The following is a 22769-nucleotide window of genomic DNA, read 5'->3' on the forward strand; positions in this document are numbered from 1 at the left end:
AAGAAATTTTCTGATTTGTGGTTCTTTTTAAAACCCAAAAAAGTGAGTTCAATTTTAAGAATAAAAGAAGTTCAGATTTTTAAACTAACTTAACTAAGTTAGTGAAAATCCTAACTATCCTAAGAATCTTAAGATTAAGCTCCTATCTGCAACAAATTTGTTAGAATCCTGCAAGAGAACAAGTAGAAAACGTTAGATGATTGGTGGACTTCAACAAGTCTAAATTTTTACCCTCGGTTACAGATTTTAATTTTCTGATTTCTGTCTATCTATGATGCGCTACAGAACAAAATGTGCGCGCTACAAAATAACAGTGATGCGCTAAAAGAAATCAGTGATGCACTATACTATTTTTGGTATGCGCTACTCTATGTTTCGGAAGCGCTGCTCTGTTTTTCTCCCGCGCCGAGACCTACAGGAAAAGTTCAATATTATGATGCGCTAATAAACAGGCTTCATGCGCTAGATGATGGACCCAACGCGCTGAGCAGTTAACCGGATGCGCTAGGCTGTTGACCAGATGCACTAGGGAATGTTTCCCACGTGCCGATTCTCATTTCTCGCGGACTTGCAAAAGTGGTTAAATTTAAAAACCGATTTGATATATGGGGTAATGCCCCACGGTGGGCGCCAGAAATGTATGCGGGAAAAGCGGGCCGATAGAACTCAAAATGTGAAAAACGAAGCTCTAGGGAGCCTTGCTCACACACCCACAAGACTTCTTGGTGCAAGCTATGGAGTCATGAAGTATGGCTCAGCTTCCCAAGGATGGTTCCATGGTTCTCTATCTTGCACGGTCCCTCAAACCAATGTTTTTGCTCTTAGATCATTGAGCAAAATGGTTTAGGGATGGCAAATGCAAGAACGAGGGATGCTTTTGTTGATTTTAAGATGAGATGCATCCTAAGCTATGCATGATGCTACAAATGCAATAAACTAGCTATAAGATGACAAGTTTAGTAAACAAGACTATCCTAGCATACTATATTAGTCTATGATTTAAGCTAAATGATAAGGAACATACTCTAAATTTGCATATTTAGATTAATTCCTGTTTAAAAGAGAAGCTAAATGATGAGCATAAAATGAGATATGAAAACTTGAATGGATTTAAGTATAAGTGTGATGCTAAAGACTTGGATGATGAAAAATAGAGGAATGAGAGCTCTATTTATAGCAAAAACAGAGCAATGGATGGTCAGGATTGAAAGAGGCAATCAAGGGCCAAGTTTGAAAGTTGGGAATCCATGTTTGCAATTGGCACCAATGAAATGGTGACAATTGTCAACATAAGGTTGGTTGAGAGGAGATGTAAGAAGCATTAAATGCTTGAGAAGACCTCATGGTTACCCTAAGGGTTAAGGGTTAAGGTTAAGTTAGGGTTATCCATTGGATAAAGCTTTTACCCAAAGGATAAACTCTTGTGCAAAGGTTAAAGGATAACCATGGTCAAAGCAATAAATTCTTGATGAGACCCTTGGGTTAGATGGAGGTTGAGTTTATGGAACTTCTTTAACCATGTTAGAGGGTTGAGTTAACCATTAATGGTTATGAAGACTTTGGGGACAAATTTGTAAGAGTCCTTCCAAATTTGGGGGTATTCAATAAATTAGCTTGTTGAATGGATAAAGGCTTTAATGCCTTTTGAAGACTTTACTCCAAATTTGAGAAGTGACCTCCTCAAATTTAGGGAAAAGGGATAATGGATGGGTTTGGGTTAATTATTTAGGTTTAGAAGAATCTAGAAGAGGTTAGAAAGAGGGTTAGGATGCAAGTGGGAGGTGTAGGATTTTGCAAGTGGGTGAGGGAAAATAGGTTTTAATTGAATTTAATTCAATTTGGTTGTAATTAAATAAATTAGATTTATTTAATTTAGGATAACTATTTTAATTAAATTTGATTTTAATTAAAAAGTGGATAGGGACTTTAATTGAATAAAATGAATTTATCCTATTAAATGGTATAGTGAATTTAATTGAGTAATTTACTTAATTAAATAGAGGAATGCGGGTTATTTAATTAAATTGGATTTAATTAAATAGAGAAATGAACATAAAATATTCATTTAGGAATATGGTCATTTTTATACGTCTACAGGTATTTATTGGAGAAATCATAGAGAAAAGGCTTCTCTTTGTGTTGAGATCAGGGTATCCACTTGTGCTCCATTCAGTGAAGAAGACCCTGGGTAAATAATTCTTGCGTGCATACCACCACTACAGGGTAAATATTGATATCATTGCCATGCTTCTTGCATTACTCTTGTTCTTTGATGTGAAAAAAGGTAAAGCCAAGAAACTGTGCCACATTATTTTCAAGCATGGATTTTTGGAGGAGAATGGGGTGCTAGATAATGTAGTTGGGCATACTTCCATCCCTCTGCTCCATAGCTATTATATGACGAGGAATGGGAACAAGGAGGTTTGTAGGTTTCGTCATTATCAAAACTCTACAAGAGCAAGAATTTGAAAAGAGGTGAGTGAATATTAGGAGAAATATTATGTTTTTGTTAACTCTGTCGGGATTGGGGGACAATGTGGAAGTTGGTTGGTTTGGAGCATATCTGAGAGAGGAAGGCCTGTTGGAGAAGGACTTGAATGCCCCCATGGATACAAACAACTCTAAAGAGGCAAAATAAGATAAAGACTACATGGAGAATGAACTGAAGGCTTTTATGGTCAAAGCTCGGGAACCAGTCCACATTGATTGCAGCTGTGAATGTCTTGTTTCATATCACCTTGCAATGGAGCAACAAACATTGGGTAATGCAGAAACCGAGCTGGAGGAATCTAAATAATTTGAGGAGGAGGACTAAGGGATAACAAGATCAGGTTTTTTATACATATGCCTTTAGATAAGTATTGCTGCTTGTAATTGTATTCCTGTTTTGCAGTCAGGGAATGCATAAATGTTATAGATGATATAGGCTAAGGGGATTTTTGTAGACTTGCTATCTCTTGTAAATGATGATATATCAGTTATAGTTATGGTCTATAGGCTTGCAGATGTATAGATGCTGAATAGATGGGTTGCTGGTTAGTCCTAAAATACATAACATTTTGATGTAATCTTTAATATATTAATATAAATGGGAGTTGTCCCTCTCTAGCTATTTACCTAAAAAAATAATCTAAAGTTTGTCTAAAACCTTATAAATAACATTTGCAATTAAAAATAATATATACCTTAGATTGCACACAATAGAAAGGTACATCTTATAATGGGGGGGAATTGTTGATTCCATGTGTATATCCATAACCTATTGTAACATTTTAAGCAATTGAAGATCACTCTCTAAATGTGTCCTTTCCTTATATGAAACATATTAATGAGATCCCATTTTAATGAGTTTAATGTGATTCAAGTTATTAATGTTTGTGTAGAGGATAAAAGTGTAAATCTTTCAGCTTTACCTTTTTATTCTAAACCACCTTATACATGTTTATGTTCTTAAATGGGTCTTTTTAAAAACTAGTTATCTTAAGTGGCCCCAAGTCTTAAAATGTCTTGAGTTGTGTGTTTAAGGTTGTTTATTCAAGGACATCATCCCATGACACTTTCACAAGGGATTAGTAAGACAACTAATTACTAATATACACATCATATAATCAATTGAATTAGTTTCATTTTACATTAGGTCAAATTTACTTAGTAGTTCTACATTATCTATTTTTCTATTTCATTATTGTTAAACCAATCTAGTGGCTTGACTATAATTGAAAAAATCTCCTCCTTCCTTCTTTACATATCAAGCTTCCATAGATACTTTTTAACACACTTTATTAGACATAGGTACTCCTAATAACAAACATGATTTTATGATCAACATGCACTTTAAATATAATCACTTGTACATGATGCAATTGAACTAAGTGATCTATCAAAGACATAATATAATCCTAGAAAAAACTTAATTTTCATTCAAATTTTTATCTTTGATATTCAACTTTAAATTTTAATTTACAAATCTATCACATCTTAATAATTATGTTAATTTATATTTAAATATATTTAATCTATCTTAATCATTTCAATATTAATTATTAATCTAATTTAAAAAAAAAAAAAATCTAATCTACCTTAATTATTTTCAATTAATCATCCTCAACTCATTTTAACTTTTGTACATTATTGACTTCCCCAATTTGTTCTCACAACATATCCATAGTAGGGGCTTCGAGTTAGTAGGGGAAACCACCCTACCTTTACTTAGTTATTACGCTCCATTGCAATCAAACCTTTTGTTTTTTGGGCACATGATGATAATCGTGTGAAGGTGGGCATTCTCAGGGTCAAAATTGATTGCATATATTATTTGAACTTGTTTACATTTGATCCTTGCACAAGGTTGAGTATCGAGTTGTGAATTGTCTTTCAAGAAAAGGAGATTTCGTAATTTAGGTAAGTCTTCTCTATGCCCGGCTTTGTCAAATTGGCTTTGTGTCAGATCAGTTTTGGAGGGAACTTCAATGATATGTCTCATGGATTTATTCATCTAGAGGACAATAAGAACATTTTGAATTGACACTCAAAACCTGTTATGTTTTTCTGAACTGGTATGATGTTGCCATTATAGATTTTTCTTGATGATATAAAAAACATGTTTTTTTTTTTGTTGCATTTGGTCAATGAGAAGGGGAATTCATCTGTAATGGGCTTATCTAGTTTCTTGATAGGCTTATCTATTTTTTTCGGCATTTGAAAATTGTTTTTGGTTTCATGTTTGTTCCAAAATAAATTCCTTTCCAGGGAACCAAAGAGCCTAATTGGATGTTTACATTTTGGTTAGTCTTGCAATGGGTGAGGCCATTGGCTTTTTCTGTTCCCTATTGTGGGATTAATGATTTTCATCCTTGCTACTAGTTATAGACAGGGCCATTGGCTGGTGAAAAGTGATTGCTGGCCAATGCTTATGTTTTAAACTTCATGTAATTATTTAATTTCCTTATAATTGAGCTTTCATGTAGTTGTTTGGTTTAAATGGGAATGTAGGGGTAGGACATTTTATTGGAGTATTGTTCTTCTGATTATATGTCGTATCTTTTGATTTTTGGAAGGTTGATACAACCTAGCTCTTTTGAGTTGCACCGACTGCTAGGGCATACAACAGGCCTCTCTTATTAACATGTCAGGCTTTTGTGCTAGGCTATAACAGAATTTTGGTGAGCTCCTCATGAGCTTAGCACCTTCTCCAGTTGAATCAAAGCCATTTGGCAAGTGTTTTTCTTCTGCCTCTCTGGTTTCTTAAAACCAACATTTACTTTATAATATTAATCTTGCATTTGGCATTTTTAGTACCCTATCAACTTGGTGGGGCAAATGCTTAACAACTGTACATCGAATCTCAATTATTGAGATTTTAACATATGCAAGTCTTCGGTGATTAGTTTGATGATTGGCTGCAATCCTAGGTTACTTGAGCATAGTTCTGTTATTGGGATTATAACATATGTAAGGCTTGGGTGATTAGTCTGATAATTGGCTGCAATCCTAGGTTACTTGAATCCTGTGTGTAACTATTCAAAACTTTCACTAGTGTCTCTACCTTGCTTATCCCATTGGTTTTTCCTTACCAAATGAGGTAGGGCAAGTCCTCTAGCAAGGTACGTACTGGTGACACTAGAATTTTATTGTTTGCAAGGATGTGGTAATTTATTTGGTGATCACTTATAATCCTTGGGTTACTTGAGTTTCTTAACAATAGCATGTACCCACTATTGTAGAACTTCTCTAGTTTTGACCATGCATATTCCGTTGGTTGGTCCTAACCTATAAGGTAGGATGAACCCTCTATGTGAATGACAAATGCAAGTTGTCTAATGAAATTTTGGTATTCATGGGGTTGGAGTGATTCATCTTGAGATTCATTGTAATCTTTGGAGCTGCTATGAATGCACATCCTCCAACAAATGGCACATCCCTACTATTGGAGAGCTTCATTGCAGTCTGAACCTTGCATTTTCCATACTGATCATATAGTAAAAAACCATCTAGAAGGGTACAAAAGAGTGATATTGTAGGGATTTTAATTGTTTCTTGGGCTAGGGTGATTTGTTGTGTGATTCCTTAGCTTACTATGATTGATCAACAACTAGTACATCTTGCATACTCACTATTGGAGATGTTCTCACTAGTTTTAATCTTGCATATAACTTTGGTGCTTTCTTACCAATGGTGTAGGGAAATCTCTGTAGCAAGGCATAGAGAGACAAGGCTTTTGAACATTCTTTCTGATGGGGTGGTATTTATGGCTCCATAGCCTTAAGGACACAAATAGGGGCTTGGTCCTAGGGCATACATCACATGTGCTTTCTTGAATACACTTCTCAAGGCATTAAAACCATTAAAATGATAGAGTTAACATTGGGATGGTGCTTATAGAGAACGTGAGGGTGGGCTTGGATCCTTATATGGTTGTACTCAACCATACATCAAGGTGCCCCCATGGTGAAACTTAGGAATGGGCTTAGATCCATGCATTTCCACGAGTTTAACACTAACTCAAGGTGTCCCTCTGGCCACTGCAGGGTTCTCTATTGTGGGAATTGAATTTGGTTTTATGGTATGAAATTCATCTTTTTTTATGACTCACCCCAAACCTATTGGGCGGCTATTAGACTTTGATTATTTGTAAGGTTGGGCTGATTTGTCTTGTTTGGCCTTTGACAATAAGTGTGTATGCACTATTGGAGATTTTCTCCACGATTCTAGCCTTGCGCATTCCATTTATTGTTCCTTATAGGCAAATCCCATCCCATAGTTGATAGAGGTGATTCCCTTACAATTAGATGTGAGTTTTGGTTATCAAGCTTGTCCACCCTCCAAAAGCTAGTGCTTAACCCTTGCCAAAGAGTTTCTCCGCAGAAAAGCTTTGACCTTGGGTATCCAAATAAGCGTGGCTTAGTGTTAAGCCCAAAGACTTACCAACTGAAAGTCGAATAATTAAAATATAATCTTACATGATATGTTGGACTGCTAAAATTCCACATTTGAGATTGCTCCTATTTGCAAAAAATGTCAACTACTTAAATTAAAATAGTATTTAGTATGAGCCATTTGAATTCAGACATACATTTACAGGCTTGGTTGTTATTATGGTTGCTTCTTTACAAGGTTGCATATTCCCGAATTCCATGGACAGAAAGTAATAGTTCTGACTACTTACCTTACAAAGATTGACATATGATCAACACTCTGGGATTGGAGTGCTTTTGAATGGTGGGATTGTTTTATTTTTTAACAAAACAATGAGGCAATTCGCGGTATAATAGTTAAAAAGAATGCAAACCCTTTTTCTGCTCTTATTTCTGATGTACACTAGAGCTTTGTTCTCAATTGGTTCCCTTCTCTTAGTTTTGTCAACTGTTCATTTAGATAATGGGCATTCTTTTGAAAGGATTGATTTACATTATATGGCTTTTGTATATTTTGATGAGCCTAGGGTTTACTGGTTTGAGTTTACCCGCATTTATTTTGTTCTTTTGTCTCCTAGATTTAGTTTTGGATGCTTTATTTTTAGTTGTTGAAATTATTTTTAGTACATTTAACTACTATTCTTGTCTTACATGGATTAAGTTTTATCCCATTCTGTAAAAATAAATGTATTTACTATTTCCTGTAGCTAATACTGACATCGTTGTCATTGAGATACAGATTCAGCTATCAAGGAAATGATTTAGGATAGTTTTTTGTCTTCTAGTTCTTGATATAATATTTAGTTATCTGCAATTAAAATCACTTATTGAAACTTCAGCATTCCTCAATCCTATATTGATTGAGTTCTATTGTCTTTCATATCAAAATGCATACTTCAATTTGTTTTTGTTGTTTTTTACAGTTACACTCTTGAGCAACACAATCCAATTTATATTTTCCTAAAGGCTTTCTTTGATCCCAACATCTTGGGGAATATGCCTTCTGGAAGTAATGTTTCTTCTAGCCACAGTCCTAGCAGGCGTCTTCAGCGAAAATTAAACATAAAGGTGTCTGACTCACTACCAACTGGTGATACAAATGGCATGGGTTTACCTCAAAAGAGGGCAAAGTGCTCACAGAAATCTGAATCTTTTTCCAAAATTAATTTCATTCAGACAAATGACATATTGTCTGCTGCCAATCCTCTGGTTGGATTTAGTAATAACAGGTCAGCTGTTGAGGATTCTAACAATATACGTCCAAAGATATCAGATACTGCAGAAGATAAGAGAGAAAAGGCTGCATGTGCCAAAGTGTACCGTAGGGAATATAATAAACGACTTTTTTGTGGATCTGCAAGAGGCCATTTTAAGGGTCAATCAACTAATGAGAATCATAATGCTTCTACTTCAGGAAGATCATTTTGTATGACTAAAGAGGACTTTTCAGATGCTGGTAAATTTGCACCAGGCAACTCAATTTCAAGTACAGGCATGGACATTGGTAGATGGTGTGAATCAATTTTGAAGAATATGGGAAAATTTCGTTCCTCTTCTCGAACCTGTGGAGATATTAAACATCCAGGTGTTGTAGGTGATGGTATGATGGATCAAAAATGTAAAAAATGTCATAATATGGAAGATAGGGAAACTCTGATATGTGATATGTGTGAAGAATCATTTCACATTTCTTGTTTGAAACGCAAGTTTAGAGCAGAGGGTGTTGAGGATTGGTACTGTCCTACTTGTCAGATTGAAAGAAAAAAATGTCAGCTTGAAAGAAAAAAAATTCAAATTGAAAGAAAAAAATATTGTTTCAATTGTAGAGAAAAATGTACATATTCTTATATTTTTGAGCAAATGTTTGATGAGAATGTGGAGTACAATAACAAAGTTCGTATTGGTAGCAAGTACCAGGCGGACATCCCTGAGCAAATGGGTCAGCCTTTAGAGTAAGTTGTAATATAACATGATATAATTAATTTTCCAATATGATGATTATGTGTCATGTTTTTGTGTAGCTGAAAGTTGATTTGTTTGATTCTAGGTATTCAGGAAGCCCATTTGTTGGTAACATTGCACTGTTAGAGGAGACTGAGAGGGAAAATGCAGAAACAAACTTTGAGAATGTAATGCCTTTAATTCCATAACGTCCATGAAGTTTTGTACTTTAATGTTGTTGCAATTTTGCATTTTGCTATTTTTAAATTGTTCCCAAGCAATTTTCTGCATGTGTGCTATGTTGGAATTTTTTTTATCTGTCATAGTGGATATTTCAGAATAAATGGCAAACTGCAAGTTCTCTGTCACCAATGTCAAAAGAAAATTGGCTTAAATGTAATACCATCATTTACCATAAAGGGGATTCATGCCCAGGTGGACAAAATGCAGAAACAGACATTTTGTGTGGAAAGTGGCGCAGGTATTTCCATTTAAGTTTCTGTTATTTACTCTTTTTAATCACCTATCTACTATTTTGGCAACAGTTGTGTTTTGTGACATGAACTTGTGTGGCATTCATTCTCTGTAGGCTCCAAGAACTTTAATTATTTTGTGAGTTTATTAAGTGGTCTAACTTTTCATACTTCTCTATTGTAGTTGGTTGTACTTTTTGAGTTCCAATTAAGCTACTTTTGTATTGGTGGATGGCTACAAAATTTCTTTCTAAGACACGTACTGCTCCATGTTTGTAATATAGAAATTTATACTCTTCTACCTTATGCATTGATGTTTTACAGAGCACCCCTATCCAAAGTTCAGAATGATGAATGGGAATGTTCGGATGCTGTAGTGTGGGATCCACATCATGCAGATTGTTTTGTACCACAGGTAATATTGACGTGGATAACTTGAGGTTGAAGTATCTTCTTTTGAATTCTCTAAGATAAATTGGAGTCTTATGGAAGACTGGAGTTATTTTACCACATACATTATGTTCCATCTTTATATGCATTCCCATTTATTTTTAGATCTTAGTACATTTATCCACAAAGAATAATCTGCTATGTGGATATTCTTCCATAAATTCAATATCCTGTATCTCTTCTTATAATTCTGATATGCAAGGAAGCTATTGACATCGGATTATAAAATGAATGAAGTGAAAATTTATTTCTGCAGTCTGTTTCTTAATATTATTGGAAAAATAATCTGTTTGCAAAGCAACCAACATCTTGAGTTGATTGCATAAAACTGGAAACCAAGTTGAGTGAAAAGCATTGAACCTTTCTTTTTCTCATTCTTCAATAGAACTTGAAAATTTGTGTGAAAAGCATTGAATAAAGCTGAAATAAGATTTTAAATGCAAGACTTTTGTGTAGGTGATTGTGCATACCCATAGGATGTATAAATTTTAATCAGGAGATTTGCTCCATTTTCCTCTTCAAATCCTCCTTTTTCAAGGACATTTCTTCCTTCTTTCTATCTCATAATTAGCAAGGATGGACAAAGAGTTTTTCCCATAAAACTGTTTTTCAACATGGTGCCAATCCATCTACTAGATTTATTCTATCTTCTACTTCTTAATAGTGCAAAAATGTTTCATCCCCTTTCTTGTTTCTTGTCTTGACTGTCAAGTGCTTTTTTTAAAGCTAGTCCTTATAGAGTGTCATATCCTAGTTATTATGACATCGGAGAGAGAAATGTCTCGACTACAAACAATTACATATAAATAGTGTACTGGGTTGGTTAAGACTACCAACTGCTGGTAACTACCGACTACCAACACACATGTAGTCAGGGACTAATCTCCTCGATTGCAAAACATAACAATATTTATTTCGCCTACTACAACTATATACTTTAGCTGACTACAAGTTTCATGTCCCTATCTCAAGTGTGCTATTTTCAAGTAGACATTTTTGTAAGTCTAACTGCGAGCAAAATTTTATAGAACAAAAGTTACAACCTTAGCTCTTTCTAGTTAAGAAATCTTCCTATTTCTTTTTTATTCTTGGGCTATGAACATTCATCTTCTGCAATTGAAGAAGTTGAAGTGTCATTTCCATAAAAAAATCATTTGATAAAATTGAGAAGTAATTTGGACACTTAGTTGGGTTAGTTGTTTTCTGTTATCACCATTCATCCTTGTTGGCTTGTCTTTTAACTGAAATGGTAATTGCACAATTAATTATGAAGACAAAAGACTACATATAGGCAATTACAAGATGATTTTTGTAAATGAAACAATCGTAAACAAAATGCAGAAATAGAAACTAACTAAACTAACTAAGATTACAATAATGACCATTAAATAATAACTAATAATACTTTAATAGCCTCCCTTAATGGTCATCCTATCAACTACACCAAGTTGTCCTCTAAATTTTAACTTGTCCGGGCTAAAGACTTGGTGAGAATATTTGCACTCTGATCCACAGTTGTAACATACTGCAAGACCACAGTTCCATCTTCAACAAGCTATTGAATGAAATGACAATGAAGCTTTACATGTTTGGTTTGTGTTGATGGTGTTTTATGCAGTATGCAACACAAAATAAAATACTAAGTATCCTATCCTCTCTTGAACAAAGACTCCCCAAATGCTAAGCTGTGTGATCAAATGGGATGACTCCAAGGTTCTTGAATGTCAGGTCTTGATGTGCTCTTGGATAGACTTAGTTGTATATGATGTGGTATTGCTGGAATCACAAGGTGGACTTACATTGAATGCTTGAATGCTTTGAATATCGCTGGAACGTGGAAATTAACTTGATTTTGAAAAAAAAAGGAAAAAAAGATAAGGGTTGAGAAGGCTAGTCCAATCCTAGGAATGTAAGAGCAATGGACAATCTTTTATGAAACTCAACTAAGCTTTGCTTTGACCTGTAGCGAACATCTCCACAAGGCTAGTGCGATCTTCTAAGGATAGCTTTATGATTTTCAAATCACCACTACAAACATAGACACCATCAAGTTGATGCATATCAAATGAAGGAAATGATAATTGAATTTAAGCTTGGCGAAGATGGATCTAGTTGACTACGCAAGGCATTTTACCATCAGCAAAGTGTTAGCAGTATGGATGTACAAATTTCACCATTGATCATACACAAAGCTCTTCCATTCATCTAAACAATATGAAAATCAAATGAGAAGTAGAGACCATTCAAATTGTTGAATCATCACATGAGTTTCACCATATCTTCAATGAAGTTTACATGCTTCTTACAACAATATCTTGACAAAAAGGCCTGCCTTCTCTTCCTACAAGTATTTGCTTACTATCTAACTATTTTCTACTACTATCAACTATTAACCTTTACAAATAAAGAAGTGGAGCCTTATATAGTGCTCTCATTACAATTGAGTGGCTCGGATTGATTCACAATCAATGGCCAAGATTGAAAGATAGAAACTCTAATTAGGGTTTGTTAAACCCATTAAACCCATTACAAAGCATTTAATGCTTGACCAATGATAAAATAACATTTGATGGGACACATGTCCTTTGAATAATCAACCAATAGATGACGGCTGTAGGTGCATCGGTCATTGTGTCCACATGTGGTAGTTATCTTCTTTGATGGATGAGTCAAGTACATTGAATTTGGACGCCTTATCTTGAAATAATGTGACTGGCTAATGACTGGGTGCCACTTCAGCTAGCTTGATCTTTGTAACTCATCACAAGTGTGTGAATGAATGAGGCATGTCTCTTGATACTCATCATTTCCAAGCGCCTGATATGATGATGACATTGTTCAAGTCAATCCTCCAACTTTGATTAACTCTTCTGAAACTATCTCTTGTCTTGATCACTTCTGCCTTAGAGCTTCGGTCTGGCTTTATTGGCAATGATTCTTGGATTTCCGAAGGAAATTCAAGATTGTGAAAACTTTCTTCCTTGAGTGTTTCATATTGATCGCTTTAACCTTGATATGGTTTGGTGTGATAGAAGCCTTCTTTGTTCGGAACCTTGAGCCTCTCCTCCTAGATATTGTTGAGCTCCTTGTAGATTTTCATGTTGAGGTCTTTAGTACCTTGAAGTGTGAATGTTGTCCATCTTCATGTCGTTATCCTCTTGTATTCACTTCCTTGAATAACTGTGAGCTGATCCTTTGTATGTCTTAAATCACCTTCAAATGATGAAATTCTTCCTTTATATCTTATGATTGCTTGCATCCAGCTACTTCACTCTCTTTATCAGCCACCTGCAACACAAACAGAGATACAATCAAACACACTAGATATACTGATTTCACCCATTTCCTAATCAGATATAAATGCTAAAACGGTGTAAAATGATGTTCTAAGCACCATTCTTATGTCTGACTCTTATCACTTCATGTCTCATTTTCCATTTGCTGATGTGGGAAGTCAATTCGCTATGCTTTAAAGACTTTGCCTTAGCCAAAATCGTCCTTAACAATAAATGCATTCGCTGTGACCAGCAATAGCAACTGGAACAATATGTGATCAAGATCAAGGTCGCTGGCTTTAGAGCTTGTGAAAATGTTGTATTCGCTGTTGATAATGGTCAATTTTGCCACTTTCAATAATCACCTTGTCTTTTCAAATTGGAAATTGCTGATAAAAGAATGTCCTTTTGCCTTGAATCTGATCTGATTTGAATCGCTAAAAGCTGATGAATGTGATCACTCTTTTGAATGAAGCTGATGAATGAAATGATCAAACACAATATATAGTTGCTTGAAGAGGAATTACACCTTCTCACATTTAGCTGGCCTTACAACCATTATTTAATGTTTTGCAACTGATCCTATAAGGCCAACTTGAATTTCAATTCAAAAATTTAAATAAACTTTCATCATTAAATGCAGTGGGGTCTTTTTCCATTGATTCATATCGCAGCTCTTAATACTTAAAATGTTGTCCTTTCATTTGCTAAGAGGGGTATCAAATCCTTATGTTGCACCTTTCCATGAGGTAGGGACGAACTGATGTCTTACGTCACTGATTTGGTTGATCAAAGGACATCTTGACATCCTTAAGTCGCTGATTTCATTGGGGTAAGGATGCCATGTGTTGCTTAAGTCGCACATTTCACTTAGTTAAGGACGGGTCAAAAACCTTAATGTGCTGATTTGTTTGAGGTAAGTGTTGTGACGTTTTCACACATCGCCCCATTGCAAATGGGGACCCTTGTTTTTTGCTTTTTAGGGTTTTTTTTTTTTAGGTCTTTTAGGGTTTTGTCAGTTGGCTTTTGCACTTTTGAGTGCTGTCGGGGAGATCAATAGGATAGCAGGTCCTGTTGGAGTGAAGTCCTAATCCTGAAAATTTGGCTAAGTCTGAAAGTCCTGATCCTGAAATTTGGCTGAGTCTGGAATGTCCTGATCCTGAAATTTGACTAAGTCTGGAAACTGAAAAACCTCAAAAAACTAGATTTTGCAATATAACTCCTGGAGGTCTGAAACCACTCTCAAACATCCTGAAAGTATATATGGAATATAACTTATACTTAAACGTTATATTCCATAAAAATTATCTTGATAGAGAGTTCAAAAAGTCAAAAAGCGCTCCTGTCCTTCACTGAGGATCTAGAGCGAATTTCGCTCCTGTCCCTCTCCAAGGGACCAAGGCAAAGTGCTCCTGTCCCTCACCAAGGGACCAGGGCGAAAATACTTATTTGAGCCATTCCTGGCCTTGTTTGGTTAAATTGAGACATCAAAAGCATGGTGAAGGACGAAATGAGCATGATAGAGCATCCAGACTTGATCAAAGACAATGAAATGATGGAGTTTTTGTCTACAAAGGTAAAAGCGCTCCTGTCCCTCACCAAGGGACCAGAGCGATTTTCTTTATATACACATTTTTAGACCTTTCTTAGACTTGAACTCTTATTCATGGCGTGTAACAAGATGATATCTTCCTTAGCCAAGACATTTCATGGTGAAAAGTGAAGCATTTTGGCCTAGAAGACAAAATTCGCTCCTGTCCCTCACTGAAGGACCGGAGCTTGAATTTCAAATTTGCACTCTTCTTGCAGGATCAAGACAATTTTATGATTTGAAGAGACCAAGGAAAACATGATTTATCCATTGAATATAATTTGGAAGGCTAACAAAGGACGGATAAGCTTGGATTTGCAAAATCGCTCCTGTCCCTCTCCAAGGGACCAGGGCGAAAAACCTAATATCTAGTCCTTCTCGCCAAGTTTGGACGAATCTAAGCCAAGGCGCGAATTTGAAATGATGTTTAAAATGCCTTGAGGTTGATATGATCAAGAATTTGAGCAATGGATGCAAAAGGCGCTCCTGTCCCTCACTAAAGGACCAGGGCGATTTTTTATAAAATCAACAATTTCCCTCCGAGATTATGCTAAGGCAAAGTTGAGCAAGATTGGAAAGCTCTTCTAAATCATGATGAACAAAGGTTTGACTCCAAAAACTTGATGATCCTAGGCCAAATGCAAAAGGCGCTCCTGTCCCTCACTGAAGGACCAGGGCGAAAATCTCTAGAACATCAATTTTGCCTTGCAAAAAACGAGTTGAACATGCACTGAAGGGACGAAAGGGATCATTGCTAGCCCCACAACGTGAATTGGCAATTAAAAAATGAAGGATTGAGGACAAAAGTGAAAAGGCGCTCTTGTCCCTCTCCAAGGGACTAGAGCAAAGTTATTGGCATTCACTATTTTCTACTTGGGCGTTAATCCAAATCGCATGAAATGCCAAAATCATCAAGTTCGAAATATTTGAAGAAATTAATTAAATTGGCATTTAATAAATTAATTTTGGGCCTCAAAAAATCGAATTTCTATTATAAACGCATTTAAAATTAATTTTTGTGAAATAAAAAATTAAAAGTTGAGCGCGCAAGGCATTATTTTGTCTTTATTTATCAAGTCGGCCTTCTTCTTAGTGTTTTTTATATTTTATTTTTTGGCTTATTTTGTCAAGTCAGCCTATGGGAAATGAAATGGTGAGTGCTCTATATATTTGGGGTGTGTTTTTTCATTATCCAAATCATTCACTCATTATTTCAAAGTGCGATTTGGAGGGCAAAGAAGAAGTGTGAAAGCTGGCCTATTTGGAGCGAATTTTCCTCAAGTGTTGAAGACTAAAGGTGGTGGAGTTGATGCTTGTGAAGACTAAAGGGGGCGCATTTTGCTAAAGGGAGTCTTGATCTACATTTTGCGTAGCGAATTCTCCTATTTTTGCATCATTTTTTAGAATTAATTCCCAAGTGGAGGTATGGCGTAATCACCTTGGCACCATTTTTGAAGATTTAAATTTTGCTTTGAAAATCCTAAATTAGGAAATGATAACTCAAGATTCATCATGAAGTTTCCTAAATTAGAATCTTGAATCTTCCTTTCTACACTTCAAGATATATTATTAATTGTGAAATGTTGTGTAGGTGTCAAGATGGCGACTCCCAAGCTCGAAAGATCTACAAGTCGGAAGACTCTCCTCAAGGAAAATCAAGCCAGATCAAGGACGATCAAGCAAGGACAAGGACGGCCTTCTTTGATCCAGCCTAGCATCGACAAGGGCGACCTTCTCCAATCCAGTATTCCAAGGCGAGGTACATCAATCATCCTGCCAATCAAGGACACAAGAAGTTAGAACAAGGGTTCGTTGAAGAAGCAGATAGTTCCAGATGAATTAATTAAAGCTAGCTTCTCAACAACATCAAGTTGAATATTTACCAAGTTACAAGTGTCAGACGAGGTGGCATCCTAGTCATCACTTCTCCAGTCAGTGTGGTCCACCTCAGCATGTCCAGATTCAATGTACCTAACTCATGGAAGGTGGCACAAACTCCGATGTACCTACCCCGGCTATCCATTGGTCGATTTTTCCAGAGAGGACATGTGTCCAAGCAATACAATTATTTCATTGGTCGAGCATTAAATGTTATGTAATGGTTGTAACAAACCCTAATTAGGGTTTTCATTGTAAAATCTTGGCCATTGATCTCGAATTGATCTCAGCCATCGAATTGTATTATGGGCACTATATAAACCCCGACTCTTCATTTTGTAAAGATATAGATAGAATATAGTTGGAAGCAGTTAGAAGATAGATAGAGAGTAGTTAGAAGGTGATTAGCTAGTTGATAGAATAGCAATTAAAGTAGAGTAGAGAGAGAAGGCAAAGATTGTTGCCAAGAGGTTGTTGTAAAAGACTTGTGAAACTTCATTGAAGAAATGGTGAAATTTATGGGTCGATTCGACAATTTGCATGGTCTTTATACTTCTCATATTTGATTTCATGTTATTAGATGAGTGGAAGAAATGTGCTTGATTGATGGTGAAATTCGTATATCCATACTACTAGCAGTTTGTTGATTGCAGACTTGCCTTGCATAGTCAACTGGAATCATTCAGCTTAAGCTTAACTTCAATTGTCGCTTCTTCATTGATATGCATCAGCCTGATGGTATCTATGCCTGCAGTGATGATTTGAACACCATAAAGCTTTCCTTCGAAGATCGCACTAGCCTTGTGGAGATGGTCCTGCGATGTCAAAACAAGACTTAGTTAGAATTTCATCAAAGATCATTCATTGCTCTTACATTCTTAGTGTTAGCGTTAGATCCTTTCCTCGCCCTCGTCTTTTTTCCTTTTTTCAAGTCAAAGCTAGTAAGATCCTGTGTTCCAGCAATATTCAAAGCAGATCAGACGTTCAATCATCAAATGTAAGTCCCCTTGTGATTCCAGCAAATCACATCATACCACAGAGAGCTTATCCACACGTAGAGACCCTACATACAAGAACCTTGGAGTCATCCTGATTGATCCTTTTTCGCGATATCTTCAGCAATCAGAGGCTTTATTCAAGAGAGGATAAGGTACCCTTGGGTATTTTATTCTGTGTTTGATTGTGTACAAAATACACGTCAACAATAAGGACGGATCAAATTCCTTAATGCACTGATTTGGCAAGACAAGGGACATAGCACAAGGCTTAGTCGGTGCTTTTGAACAATCAAAGGAAGCGATTTGGTGGTGTTTGAAGTGGCATTATCAATGCCTTAGAAGCATTTTCGCTATCCATTCTAAAGGTTGGTGGGGCCCAAGCAAAGGCATGGTAGCAAAAGGGAGTCAAAAGAAATCACAAGGTATGTGAAGTGGCATTATTAATGCCTTGATAAAACTTTTTACTCTCCACCTTAGAATTTGTGGGCCCAAGCAATGCCATGATAGTGAAAGGACTAAAGGGAATGCAGTGGAAGGGGATGAGTTTGAGGGGATGCTGTGGCAAGAAAGGATGAGGAGATGTAATAAGGAGAAGCCACAGGGGTAGGAAGGAAAGGATACGGGGGGTAGGATAAGAGCTGCGGGGTTAGGCTAAGTGCTGCGGTGGGGTAGGAGTTAGACAAGGGAAGTGCTAAGGGAAGGTGATGAGGGAGGTGCCGGGAGATGGGGAGTTATAAGGGATAAAAGATGTCGTGGCAAGGAGGAGTGTAGGGGTGTAGGCTAGGATGGGATCATGGATATGTTAAGAGAAGCAAGGGGTAAGGGGATATGAGATGTAGGCTAGAGGGTGTATGAAACGATAGTTGGGAGGTATAAGGAATGGTGATGGAAGGTAGGAAGGTGAGAGATAAAGGAAAGAAAGGGAAGATGGAGGGTGACGGGAAAGATGAAAAGAAAAGAAGATGGGTGGCAAGGAGCATGGGAGAAGGTAAAGTGGAAGGTTAGGGGGATAAGATGGAAAAGTAAAGTATGTGGTGAAGGCATGGGAGGGTGGAAGGTGAAGTGGAAGGAGGTGAAGGGAAGGAAGAGAAGATGGAAATGGGGTGATCGGGCTTGAGCATCCACTGGCAGTGCTAGGAGAGGCAAGTCAGAGGCTGAGGAGGGCAAAAGAAGTGTTGTCAAGACCTTGGTTGCTGATCTAGGCAATCAAAGGAGATTTTCATGCCTAGCCAAGTTTGCATTTCATCCTTGATTTTGCATGCTAATGATGATGATAATTGTGAATTATTCACTTCCTAAACCTTGAAAACTAACCGACCTTACTTAATCTAGAAAGAGAGACTTGACTTGATTAGCTCTTGACCAACAACTATACCTCTTACGAATGAAAGGCTAATAGCTAACGACTCTACAACTATCCTAGAAAATGAAAAAAGTGGGGGTGTTGCAAGGTGTGCGCCCTTGGTCTCCTTGTGTTGTGCAGCGCAGCGCTTGGGTTTGTGACATGGCTTAACTGCCTCCTGTGGATTCTATAAGTCTAGTGCTTGTATCGGGCATTAATAGGTCGATCTTTTAGTGCAACAACAACCACACTTGTAACAAGTGGTATCAGAGCTTGGTCACAGGTTCAAACCCCTTGCTTGCGTTTGGGGGGGGATGGTTGCAAGGTGTGCGCCCTTGGTCTCCTTGTGTTGTGCAGCGTAGTGCTCGGGTTTGTGACATGGCTTAACTACCTCCTATGGATTCTATAAGTCTAGTGGTTGTATCGGGCATTAACAGGTCGATCTTTTGGTGCAACGACAACCACACTTGTAACTGGGGGATCCCCATTTGCAATGGAGCGATGTGTGAAAACAATAGTTTGCTTGTGGAAGATTGGATTCTTGGCAAGTTTCAACACCCCTTAATTGTCACAAAACAAGGGTGAAGGCCCTGCTTGAGACATTTTAATGTTAGAAAGCATCCTTCAGAGCCAAATTTCCGCACATGTTGTCTTAACAGTTCCCTAATACTCTGCTTTTGTCGAGGAAAGAGCTACTACCTGTTGCTTCTTACTGGTCCATGTGATTGCACACGTACCAAGACTGAAGACATGACCAAAAGTAGACTTCTTGTCATCAACAGAGCTTGCCCATATTTAGTATGTAAAACCAATCAACCGAGGATCTTTGATTCTGTTGTATAGAATGCCAAAGTCAAGTGTCCCTTTCGCATATCTTAGTACACACTTCGTTACAACCCAATAATCTGCTTTAGGGGCTGTCATGAAACAAGATATGTAGCTCACAGCATAACTAAGATCAGGTCTAGTGGCTATAAGATAGATGAGACTGCCAACTAGTTGCCTGAATGTTGACTCATTCACCACAGATGAATTAGATTTGGCTGATAGTTTCAACCCCTTCTCCATAGGTGTAGATGAAGGTTTGCAATCTTGCATCTTGAACTTATCCAACGAACTCCTAGCATACTTCGACTAAGAAATGAAAATGCTGCCACCTATCTACCAAACCTCTACATCGAGACAATAATGCAAAATCTCAAATTTGTCATATCAAATGCTTGACACAAGTTTTGTTTGATTTGCTCAAGCAAGTGTTCTCCACTACCAATAATGATATCATCCACATAGATGACAAGAAAAATAATGTCATTACCAACAATCTTGACATACAAGTTGGGATCCGAAGGACTTCTCTGAAAGACCTGTTTTACCAAGTATTGCTCAATCTTGATGTACCATGTCCTAGGGGCTTGTTTGAGGCCATAAAGAGCCTTCACTAGTCTACATACCTGGTGCTCTTTTCTTGCAACCTTGAAACCTTGAGGCTCTGTCATGTAGACCTCTTCCTCCAAATTACCATTGAGGAAGGCACTCTTCATGTCCATTTGATGGACTTTCCAGCCAGATTGTGCTGCAATGGCTAGAACTAGTTGGACGGTGCTCATCTTTAGTATAGGAGGAAAGGTTTCCTCATAGTCAACACCTTCTCTTTGTGAGAAGCCTTTAGCTACCAACTGAGCTTTGTATTTATCAAGAGTTCCATCAACTTTGTCCTTCACTTTATAGACCCATTTGCAACAAATGGTTTTGTTTTTTCAGGTGGAAGATCTGACAGTATCCAAGTGTTATTCTTCAGAAGATTATGATGTTTAGCTTCCATAGCCTTTTCCCATTTAGGTTTACCTTTTGCCTCTAAATAAGTTTGGGGCTCATAAACACTCTAAATGTTGGCTATAAGAGAAAAAATGATTGTGTTCTTCTTGCTCTTGCCTCTAGAAGATCTACCCTCAACAAGCTCATCATTCAAACATCATCGATAAGCTTTTCCCACCACTTAGGACGGAGAGCAAAACCATTTGTTTCCAAATCAATTGTACGAGCATGACTTGGGCTGCTTGGAATAAAATCATTTGGATGCTGATCCATAATTTTCAGAGGGAACTCTGGTGGAATAATGTCATGCCTAGGAGATTTCACAACTTCAGGTTCAAAATCCCTCTCTTTAGGTGGAGCTAATGGAAGCCTAACATCTATATCTTTTGTTTATAGAGGCTGATCTTTAGGACATTGGATGGGAGAAGTGAGTCGAAAGGGCCCACCTTCTTCATCAAAAGCCACATCTCTATTGAATGTGAGATGATTAGTGTCCACATCAGTCAGCCGATAGGCCTTATGATTGTCACTGTAGCCTGTAAGCATCAACTTCTGACTTTTGGAATCTAGTTTTGTTCTCTTTGCATTTGGAATCCAAACATATGTTGTTGAACCAAAAACCCTAAGGTGGCTGTTTTTTGATTTCCTCCCAAACCAAGCTTCCTCGGGAGCCATCTTCTTAACGGTTTGTGTGGGAGATCGATTCAAAAGGTATATTGCAGTATACATTTCTTCAGCCCAAAATTTTTTAGGCACATTCTTGTTTTCTAGCATACACCGAGCCATCTTTGTTATGGTTCGGTTCCTTCACTCAATAACACCATTCTGCTGAGGGGTATAGGGTGTGGTAAGTTGACACTTGATGCCATGTTTAGTGCAAAAAATTCGTGAATTCAGTAGAATAGTATTCACCCCCATTATTTGACATAAGAGTTATGATTTCATGTCTTGACTCTTTTTCAACTAATGCTTTAAACTTTTGAAATTCATTAAACATATTTGATTTTGCTTTGAGAAAAAATATCCACATTTTTCTACTAAAATCATCGACAAACAAAAGAAAATACTTGGCACCAATGATTGATGTTGTATTCATTGTCCACAAACATCTGTATGAACCAACTGCAATACCTTGGATACTCTCCAAGCTTGTCCATTTGAGAATGGAGTTCGATGCTACTTCCCTACTTGGCAAGCTCCACATACACCATGTGTCTACTGCCGAATCTCAGGTAAGCCTTCTACCAAGATTCTCTCAAGCCAACTGTGAGAGATATTATAGGTTGGGATGCCCATATTGTTGATGCCAAAGAGTGCTTATGGAAGAACTCTTCGTAGACATTGCAATCTTCTGAGACTCTCCAGTATTAATCAACTTGTACAATCCATGATCTTTGAGGCCAACAAAAATTGTCTTCTTGGACTCCTCATCAATAATGTGGCACTTGTGTGCACTACAAATGACATCCAATTTCGGACAGTGTCACATCATCTGACTAACAAAAAGCAGATTGAGCTCCATGCCCGAAACATAGTATATGTTGAGAAATATGAGATCCTCCCACCAGATGTAATTTGAACCTTACCCTTGCCGACAACCGTATACTCTTCGCCTCCTCCAAAGATCATTGAATCAGAGCAAGCTGTGTACTCCGTGAAACAGTCTCTTCTGTGCGTGAAATGTTGAAAAGCTCTAAAATCAATGTACCAAGTAGATGATTTAACTTGGTTTGTTGGTCTTTTGGCCATAATGCGTAAAAAGCATACTCCTTTTGCTCAGTGTGCTCTGCAAAATGGGCCTTTTGCTGAGACCCTCCTTGGTTGGATTGCTCATCAACTAATCGTTTTTTGCATTGTTTTTTCATGTGGCCAAGCTTACCACAATAGTGACATATGATAACTTTATTGGAGCTTTCTGCAGGTTTGTGTTGATGTGTATTTTGTACACGACCTAACACAGAATAAAATACCCAGAGGTATCTTATCCTCTCTTGAATAAAGCCTTCGAATGCTGAAGATGTCGCGAAAAGGATCAATCGGGATGACTTCAAGGTTCTTCGTTGTAGGATCTCTACGTGTGGATAAGCGCCAG

The 22769-nt window shown here is 37.2% G+C and overlaps 1 protein-coding gene across 11 annotated transcripts in view; it reads left to right on the forward strand.

The window, feature by feature from the left end:
* The first annotated feature begins 4157 nt into the window (after positions 1 to 4157).
* LOC131075830 (uncharacterized) overlaps positions 4158 to 22769 on the forward strand; it is a 29273-nt gene continuing 10661 nt past the window's right edge. For 5 of the 11 annotated variants that reach the window (XM_058012737.2, XM_058012738.2, XM_058012739.2 and 2 more), the window contains exons 1-5: positions 4159 to 4401; positions 7838 to 8866; positions 8962 to 9043; positions 9182 to 9336; positions 9653 to 9743. In XM_058012737.2, coding sequence (XP_057868720.2) covers positions 7911 to 8866; positions 8962 to 9043; positions 9182 to 9336; positions 9653 to 9743 — 1284 coding nt within the window. In that variant the 5' untranslated portion in view covers positions 4159 to 4401; positions 7838 to 7910. The other 6 variants (XR_009113260.2, XR_009113259.2, XM_058012740.2 and 3 more) reach the window with 5 other exon arrangements.

Source organism: Cryptomeria japonica, chromosome 3 (genome assembly GCF_030272615.1).
Source record: "Cryptomeria japonica chromosome 3, Sugi_1.0, whole genome shotgun sequence".
Taxonomy (NCBI): domain Eukaryota; kingdom Viridiplantae; phylum Streptophyta; class Pinopsida; order Cupressales; family Cupressaceae; genus Cryptomeria; species Cryptomeria japonica.